The sequence below is a fragment of the Pseudocercospora fijiensis genome (genome assembly GCF_000340215.1).
Source record: "Pseudocercospora fijiensis CIRAD86 unplaced genomic scaffold MYCFIscaffold_3, whole genome shotgun sequence".
In the NCBI taxonomy this organism is placed as follows: Eukaryota; Fungi; Ascomycota; class Dothideomycetes; order Mycosphaerellales; family Mycosphaerellaceae; genus Pseudocercospora; species Pseudocercospora fijiensis.
The window spans coordinates 1,005,602-1,015,197 of NW_006921534.1; the positions used below are offsets into that span (position 1 = coordinate 1,005,602).

The 9,596-nt window shown below is 44.6% G+C and overlaps 2 protein-coding genes across 2 annotated transcripts; one reads left to right on the forward strand and one right to left on the reverse strand.

Annotated features, from left to right (window-relative positions):
* Positions 1-4,088: 4,088 nt before the first annotated feature.
* Positions 4,089-4,880, forward strand: MYCFIDRAFT_172953 (uncharacterized protein; the record flags this gene model as incomplete). The annotated part of the gene is made up of 4 exons (XM_007926309.1): positions 4,089-4,198; positions 4,241-4,285; positions 4,312-4,543; positions 4,572-4,880. 4 exons carry the CDS (start codon positions 4,089-4,091, stop codon positions 4,878-4,880), a joined length of 696 nt encoding a protein of 231 aa, XP_007924500.1.
* A 460-nt stretch (positions 4,881-5,340) lies between these two features.
* Positions 5,341-7,725, reverse strand: MYCFIDRAFT_96039 (uncharacterized protein; the record flags this gene model as incomplete). Its single annotated transcript, XM_007926310.1, has 2 exons — positions 5,341-6,647; positions 6,714-7,725. Coding segments are annotated over 2 exons (2,319 nt in total), but the record flags the coding sequence as incomplete, so codon positions are not given.
* Between the last annotated feature and the right edge of the window lie 1,871 nt (positions 7,726-9,596).

A 9,596-nucleotide genomic window follows, 5' to 3' on the forward strand; every position in this document is an offset into this window, starting at 1 on the left:
TCGTAAATCGTTTCTTTAGTAACTCGAAAGCGTCCTACTATCGGTCTCCCTATACCTATAGTATATCCTTTTTAGGAGGTCGGTAATAGGAGCTACTACCTTCTAATACCTATCGATAAAGCGCTAAGAGAAGTTAGTAAATCCTAGAAAGGACTATATTTCCTAGATCGACTTAGGGACTAGCTATTCCGTAATAGTTGCGACCTTTTCTAGGATAGTAGCTATCTCCTATCGGTTTACTCGGAAGCCTAGGAACGTAACCTTAGTAGCGGCGAAAGTATACTTCTTAATACTATAGTATAAGTCGGCGTCCTATAGGCGGTTAAGGACTCTACGTACGGTAGCCTAATAATCTTCTAGGCTATCGCTATCGCTATAGATTAGAATATCGTCTAGGTATACTACGTATATATTATCTAGTAGGCTAGCTAAAGTACGATTTATATACGCTTAGAACGTAGCTAGTACGTTAGCTAGGCTAAAAAGTACTAGTATAATACGATATTTAAAGTGCCTATACCGCGTATAGAACGTAGTCTTCTATTCGTTACCTTCTCGAATATAGATATAGTAGTACGCATTCTTTAGGTCTAACGTAGTAAAGTACTTAGCTCTAACTAGTCGGTCTAAAGTCTCGTCGATTAGAGAAAGTAGGGTTCTATCTTTAATTATAATAGAGTTTAGCGCCCTATAGCTAGTATAGAGGCGTAGGCCCCTATCTTTCTTTAGTATAAATAGAAACGGAGCGCCGGCGGGGCTTATACTATATACGATACGCCTAGTTTTAAGCTACTTAGCTAGATACTCTCTAAGAACTTCTAGCTCTTAAAGAGAGAGGGTATATAGTAGTCCGTAGGGGGGTTCTTTCTCTTTAACTAACTTAATCGTATAATTAGTTTCTCTAAACGAAGGGAGGATACTTCTAGAGTCTTTATCGAATATATCTCGATACGATTCGAGTACGCTAGGTAGGGTTAGCTACGTACCTACTATAATATTAAGGATTCGGAACGCAGGTATACCGCTATTCGCTCCTAGTCCTAGCTAATCTATATAGCAGTTAACTACTCCTTTTTAAATTTTTTCTCTCCCTCTTTAGGCGCTTAAGCGATATACGCTTAATCTATTACGCTATAAAGCCCTATATCTAAGTCTCCGGCCTATTCTAAATATCGATACTAGTAGACTATAAGGTATACCTTCCGAGTAGGATTTCGATCCCGCTCTAGCTATACGAGGACCTTATAGGTTCTCGTTTAACCCTTACTATCGGTTATACTAAGTTCTAGCTTATATATATTGTAGTAGGATTTCTCCTAATCCTTTAATTATTAGAGGTATAGAAGGTCTATATTAGTACGAGGCAAGTCCTACTCTATTACTAGTCGCTACTATAGGAGAGTTACCTAGATCCTAATATTAAGAGTAATATCGATCTATTAGCGGTCTCCTTATAGAGTACGTATCTCGCTAACTATTTCGATTACTTTCTCTAATTATACTAGAATAGGCCCTACTACTTTTAAAGATACTATAATAAAGCCTATACTTTTCCCGAGCGACTAGGAGATTACCTATTAGGGTTGCCCTTCTTTTCTTTATCTTTCTTAGGATAGTCGGGTTAGATATATCCTACTTTATTATAGTAGTAGTATCGGAGCTCCTTATCCTTACCGTTAGCCGCTAGGGCTTAAGGCTTTCTATCTCTAGATCGATCCCTACTTCTATCTTTATCTTTTTCTTTATCTCTATCTTCTCTCCTTAGCTTAGATTTCTCTTTTAGCTTAGACCTTCCCCGATTAGGATTCGCCGGCACTAATACTATACGAGAACGCTAAGGCTTCCTATCCTTCGTAGTAAGGTTCTTTTTAAGCGTAATCGCTAGTTAGTATAGCTCCTTATAGTCCTTTAGAACTACGTTACAATCCGTAACTACGATATAGAGTTCGAGCCGTAAGTAGGAGAAATAATAGAAAAGGAGTTAGTTAGGGATATAGAGTTTAATCTATTTCCCTAGGATCTCTATATAGAGGAGGAAGTTCCTAGAACTCTAGTCCTCTCGCTATTTAGTCTTAGTATACTTCTTATATATATCGAGTATATAGGCGATTAGGTTATCTAATTCGTCTAGTTACTAGTTAGTAAACTATCGCTAGGTATAGTACTCCCGTAGGAGCTCCGGTAGCTTCTCGTTATAGAGCTACTACTTCTACTATAATTCCCTTAAAGTTTCTTTAAGGAACTATATAGCGTAGGTAATCTTAGACTAATCGGAATCGTAGGTATATAGTGCCTAGAGAAGAGCGATTTCGTACGCCACATACTCGCGATATTCCTTTAGGCTCTTACCTTTATATATCGGAGCGTACTTAATAGTTCTCTTAGGAGGTAGTCTATAATCGGTTAAGGAGGCTATTCGCTTACGGCTATCTATACAGTATCCGCCGGCGGTATTCTATAATAGTAGGAAACGCTACGAAGATAGAATAGCTTCGGATTCCTAGATTCTGAACCTCGAGGAATTGCTCTAGCGGCCTATTTCCTTAGTAAGCTTATCGCTATCTGTCTTAAAGCGAGTAAGCTTCTACCTTAGGAGTACGCGCTATTTTGCCTTTACTTCTATAAACTTAGTAGCTAGCTATTTGTCGTCGTCGTCGTCGCTTTCTTCTTTATCTAGTAAGATAGAAGTATCTCTAACAAAGTAGTCTTCTTCGAGTTCTTTAATTCTAGGTATCCCTTTAGAAAGGGCTCTACTTATAGTAATATCCTATAGTTCCCTATTACGAAGTTAGTCTATAGGCGTTTCTTCGCTATCGCTTAGTACTTCTAAGAGTAGAGTCGATATTTCCGAATCGATATTAGGGCTCGCGGATAGTATACTACTATTACTTAGCTATTAGATTATAGATACTTATATAAGCTAATCTCTTTAGAGATATATCGAACCGCTACCTTTTATAGAAAGATATAAAGATTACTATATTAGGATATCGTTAGAAGTAAGGGTATATAAGACGAGTATTAGGTTATATAGTAATATAATAGCCTTTATTTATATATAAGAATAATCTTAGAGAATTATAGAAAGGAGAGAGCGTAGGTACTATTTTATCCCTATTAATAGGGATAAGCGACGTAGCCTTTTTAGGTATATACGACGTAGTCCCTACCGATATAGCGACGTAGCCTACTAGCGGTCCGCTATCGGACCCCGGTCGGTCGGTAAAAGCCTAGCTTATCGTAATTCCTATCGTAGTAGGCCGACGCTATTAGTCTACTACCGAGATTCTTATACTTACGGATTTAAAGTATAATATAACTAGCGGAGGACAACTCTTTAGATTCGAATATATAGTACTATAGTATATCGTAGACTATATCCGCCTTTTAGAAAGAAAATAAAGGAGGTATATTAGAAGATATTTAGGTTATAAGATATATCTAGATTACGCCTAGGTCGAGCTAGCCCGACCTATAGCTAAAACTAGCTAGTACCTAGTAGCTAGCCCTCCTATATAGGAATAGTACTATACTACTATCGAATTAAATAGCTAATACTTAGAGCTTCTAGAGCCGCTAATTCTTAATAAGCTTATCTACTTTAGTACTCGAGTTAGAAGTATTATTATTACTAGATAGAAGCGATCCGGATACTATTTATATAAGGTTTTAAATAAAAGGGTAACTTATAGTTTTTAATCGTATATTATTAAAGATATAGTTATTACTATATAAAGAGTTGTCTCTATTAGAGCCTTACCTAGGTACGATTCTAATATAACTTTAGCGAAAAATGCGTTGTTATTATACTATAGATATATAACTAGTAGCGTATAAGGCTTAATCTATAGGATTTGTAATATTTGTCCTTAGGCCCTTTATAGAAGACTTCTTCTAGCCGCTAAGCTATAAAGAGAATAAAAGTAATAATAACCTATAGTATAAAAAGCGCGTATATAGCGGAAGAAGTTACTACAAAGAGCCTAAGAAGGAGGTAGAGTAATATATAGCCTTTATAGTACCAAAGTTCCAGGTCGAGCTAGAGACGCTCTAGGAGCTCTATTTATTCTAGCTTCGGGTCGAGAGTAATGTGCGCAGCCATTAGGGCCGCAGGGCAAGCGGAAGGGATCACTCTTCTCAATTCTGGGCAGTTTTATCTGGACTCTGATCAAGGAGATGAATATCCGATCCAGGTCTCGTGGGCACTGCATTAGGAGGATGTGCATACAACCGAGCGTAGCGCAGCGCCAATAATGCGAGTTTCCAGCCAGTTCTTGCCTCCCATGTGGCATGCTCATGTGGCTCTTGCAGATATATTGTGGATGGCAATGCTCTTTTTTGGACCGTCACCGAGGTTGCTTGGCGTCGCTCAGCGGCTTCACACTTCACCAGAGGAGGTGTGGTGGTCGCTGTCGGATATCGTTTGAAGCAAGGCAGACTGTACGATGCCCAGGGACGAAGTCTTGATCTGACGCCGCCAAGCGCAACACCAATCGAATGTTATGGTGGCGCAGATCTCTTTCTGGACTCTATGAAAGAGCGAGTCAAACCCACAGTGAGGTCGAGATCAGCGCTGGAGCGGACGTAGAGGCGAATGCAAGGCCTGGATTTTGCAAGCTCGTGACATCTGCTGCGAGAACGACCCAGCTGTAAGAAAGTCCGCCAAAGCCGACTGGGTGGAAGACCTGCGACCACGGCACGGTTGGTTCAGTTCATGCTCTCCAAACGTGCGATTGACCAGCGACGGAACCATCCGACCTGGAACAGCAACCAAGCTTGTGGTGATCGGAACGCATGCTGGTCGTTGTTGGGCTATACCGCAGGCTATGCGAAAAGTGAGCATTGCAGCGTCGCAAACGTGGCGTGCAGTGCGTCGTTAGCGTGCTCCTTATCAATTTAATCTAATCAGATCAGAGCCCTGCTCGTGTCTCCATCCGTGGCGGCTTGTGCCTGACCCTCGCCAATACATGTCTTGAGCACACTGCACACCGCACCACTCTCAATAAATGGGGAGTTCTCCGATACTCTCCGCGACCAAATGTCCCGCGCGATCGTGTCGGGGAAGCCTGTTGTATTCCACAACCTGATGGCATTCCACGATTCTAGCTGTGAGCCAGGGCAGGGCAGGGCTGGGCAGAACACATACCAAGGCTTCACGCCAAGAGACAGATCAATCAGAGCCGAGCGGCCATGCGTCCGGCAGCACCATACGCTGCTCGCCAAACGGGCGAGGATCACCAAAAGTTCACGTCCGCGATGGGTTCGAATTCTCAGTCTTGCCACTGCGCCCACAGTTATGATAGATGCTTCTGGTCTGGACGGCCCGGCTTACGTGGTTGCTGCGCGAGAGAGTAATTCAGCAGCGCATAGAGCCATATCACTTTTCTTGCCGAGGAGATGAAGTCCCTCGATACAGTAACGCAGCCGCTCTCTGGTCTTCGCAGAAGCCACCGCATCCATATCGGCGACTTCATAGACTTCAGAACGCAGTCGGTTGGCCAGGATGGCGCCAGCATACCCATACGCTCGTACGAGTACAACGGTCCATGGCTCGGTGAGTAGTGCGGCCTTGTTTACTGCAGAGTGGAAATCAGGTGACTGCGAGAAGGCCAAAGGCTCTTCGACGCTGCCACTACAGCAGCAACGGCCCAGTTCGGATATTGCGGCGACAGCTGTCTCTCGCAGCGGGCCAGTGAAGTGGATTTCTTGTCTCAAGTGACGATGCGTAGGCATTGTCATGTCAGCATTGTCGAGAGTATCGATGAGGTCCAGTAACATCAGCACAGCCAAATTCCAGTGACCACAGAGGAGAGTATACCATGACTGGATTCGTGCGGGTAAGTCCTCGTGGTTGCCTATGCAATCATCGATGAAAAGTGCATATGTACTATTCCAGTGATTGTACACCTCCATAGCTGCTTCAAGCGACTCTTCAATTTCCTGCGCTGGCGCACGCTGGTAAAACAAGCTTTGCAAATGGCCGAGGCGTCGATACAATAGCACTTTCACAGGCGCAGCATCGGCTAGACAGGAAGCAGCATCGACGTATTCGCAAGGCCAGCGAGCTGTCGTCTTGCGAACATCTCCTACGTACGATTGCTCTCGCAAGAAGTAATCGCCCCAAACGTCCGCATCATCAGAAGTGCTTGCAGAACTTTGCACGGGGTGAGTATCAACAGCTGCGAGCTTCCTCTCGGAACGGCTTACGCTCGTATCGGCATCGCTAATGGTGAAGGATCTGCGGTTCATAGCAGCACTGAGAGTGTCGAACATCACCGCAAGCCAATAAAGCAGGCCGAAAGTTTCCATGTGGTCTGCTGAGAGACCACGCGGCGCCTTTGCCCCATAGACGCCCGGATGTCGTGATCCTTGGAGCCGTCTTTGATGGTCATGGAGCTTGCGCAGAGCAATATCAAGAGTAACAGTGGGGCCATCGATGTCTAGGACGTTGAACAATGACGCAAGCTCATCTTGCTCAGCAGAATCGAGATCTAGCAGAACTTCGGTACTATCAATAGGCCGCTGCGTGAGGGAGAATATAATGCCTGCGAATATGGCTTGGAAGGAGTTGTTGTCGGAAGCAGCGCGCAGTGCTCGGTTGGCCTGGTGCCAAAGATCTTTCTGCGTGTCACGACCAAAACTTTCTTCTTCGAGGAAATGTATCGGGGACGTATGGGTTCCGTGGGCATTGCTAATGTCGCAAGGCGATGTACTGGAGGCGAATCGTTCGGGTTGGTCGTAACGCTGGCCCGTCTGTGCCCATTGCGCAGCAAACGCTAACACTACCATGTTCAGCACCTTGGAGCCTTCCTTGTGATCCAACTTTGACAGCAGGCCTGCCTTGCTGTACTCATTATCCAGAGAACAGACTCGCTTGACCATTCTACTTGCCCATCGGGAGCCCCATGCATCTTTGCTATCGAAGGTGGAGAAGCTGTAAGGACAGTTTCTCTCGGTCAGCCAACAGCTCAAGGCGCCCTCTAGAGAGTCATGGTAGATCTTGAGGAGACTCTGGTTGATGTGCAGCCGATTATAGTCGTCGGCTAAGAATTGTGCACTGAATGGCGAGGGCGGTCGAATGAATGTGTCTCGAATGGACCAGGATTTCCTTTCCAGTTGCTCTTTCTCCGATACAGAGCTTCGGGTGATTGTCGGGGTCAATGGCAGATTCGGGCTCGAGCTTGCACACAGGCCGAAATCAATGCCACTGACAGAGCATTCTGCATCCGCTTTCTGCTCGCTCGCCTGATTTAGGTTCCCGTCGAGGGTCGAACAGGCAAGTATCACGGACTCAGTTGGCGAAAAGAGGCTACGGTCGATCTCGGTTGATGGTCGGGCACATTCTTCAGGTATAGCAGAGTTGTTGGCGCTCGGGATGGAGAGCTCGCAAAGTCTCTCGCGGTCGATGGCTGTACGGCTATGTAAAACTTGCGGGCAATAGCCCTCTGGCGACGCTGACCACAGGGTGTCATTGCTCGAGCACAGGTGTGTGGTGGCGATATGGTCGCGTGGTCTAGCAGAAGACTTCCGCCGCTGGCGATTCGCAGAACGCGCGGGCGGGTTCTGCTCTCGCGCCTTTATCCACTCCACCGTACAGGATTTCTTCCACTTCTTGCAGTTCGAGCATGGCGGCGGAGGAGATGGGTCGCCCGGCTTGTACCGCACATCGCATCGACGTTTGCCCGAGCGGCAGTGATCGCAACTTCGGTTCTGGCGCCGCTTGGAGGGCGCATGGTCGTGGTCGTGGTCGTGGTCATTCTCCCTCGATTCATCCCCAGAGGGCATGCTGTGCTTCGCCTGGCGCGACTCGGGCGGCTGAGTAGGGCAGGCAGAGCAAGACTATGTTAGTCATTCATATGACACTGGCACTTTTGTCCGCGTTCCTTCGATGATGCTCGCGCATGACATGAGCCTTGCCGGTGGCGTGTGAGTCGCAATCGCAACATTCTGCCAGCAACGGACATTTTCAACATCAGCCCAGCGCAGCGCACACGGCAGAGTACGTAGATGTCAGATGCATTGCCTGCGCCGCCCTGGCCATTGCGGGGAAGTGGGGACGGCCTTGCCCACACAGCCGGTGGGACGTCCCGATTGGGATATCACGCACAGCGCAGTGGATTACTTACGTAATACGGCATTGCCGGCGGTTAAATTAGCTTTGTTGATTGCCTATATTCTGTCTATTCTCTCGTCTAAAATATAGTATAAAAAATTCTTTAAGATAAGAAGTTACGCGCCTATTATATAACTAAGCTAACGCGTTATATACCCCCTTAGCTTATATAAAAAGGGGTTTACGTTCTATTTTAGGCAAGGTAATTAATACGTTTTTATATAAAGATAAAAGAAAAATTAATCTTTTTAACTTCTTATATAGTACTTTATTAAACTAGCAAAAAATTAGTTTAAATCTATACTATATATAAGAGAGTCTTATTTTATACCCCGAGTATCCTAAAGGATATCGTTATATAATCTAGACTACGTATATACCTTTATATACGGTCCCTATTACTAGGAACTATTTTCTTCCTATATAGTTAAAGTATTATAAGGAAGTAGTATATAGGGAGTATTAATACGAGTAAATAGTAGTCTTAGTATTTAACAATATCGCCTAAGGAACGAGCGATTCTCGAGATAGGAATAGGCGCCTTATCCTATAGTACTAAGAGTTAGGTAACTCGGGGTTACTAGCGAGGCACCTCTAGGGTGCCTTATAGGTACCTAGTAAGGGTCTCGGCGGTATAGAAGGGTATTTTCTTATAGTATCCCCCCCCCTTAATAGCCTATCCTTAGGTTATATGTTTTTCCCGCGCCGCTACCTCCTCTACTACTTACGCTTTCCCGCGCTACTACTAGGTTAGTATAGCGATACGCGGTCTAGTAGTAGAAATATTGCTACGGAACGTCGATAGTAGGATAGAGGCATCTCTAAGGTGCCTCTATATAGGGCTTACGCCCTAAGAAGAGTAGGGCGCTAGGGAGTAGTCCTATATAGACCTTCGCCCTACTTCTAATAGAAACCTCTAGTATCGACGGCAAGCGCTAAACGACTAAAGAGCTATTCGCTAAGGCGTAGTCGTTACCGTATATATAGGTATCCACTCGGCGGTTATACTTATTAGGCTTAGCCTTAGAACGTACTATATGTTCCTATTACCTTTAAGGTAGAGTTATAGTACCTTTGCGGTACTTACTCCTTTACTTAGGGAACTTTTATATATAGGGTTTGTTTGCTACTAGGAATTAGATAATCGCGTATTTTTCTTCTACTTTCTCCTTCTCCTAATTTCGCCCTCGATATCTACTAAATACTATAGTTTCCCTAGGAAATATAAAGAGTACTTATACGCTAAAGCGTAGAAGTAGTCGAGGTCGGTACGCTTAGTTTTTACTAGGAATAACGATTAATAAGGGTATGTTTATTACGCCGACCCTTTACGTTACCTGCGTTATATACGCTTTACTCGCGACCTCTTAGAGTTACCGCCGAGGTGCCTATAAGGTACTAGAAGCGTCTATATACGAAGTAAGTATAGGTCGCTAGGGTTAAAAGCGCGCGTTTCGTTAAACAACCTTCTTCTTCTTTTTAT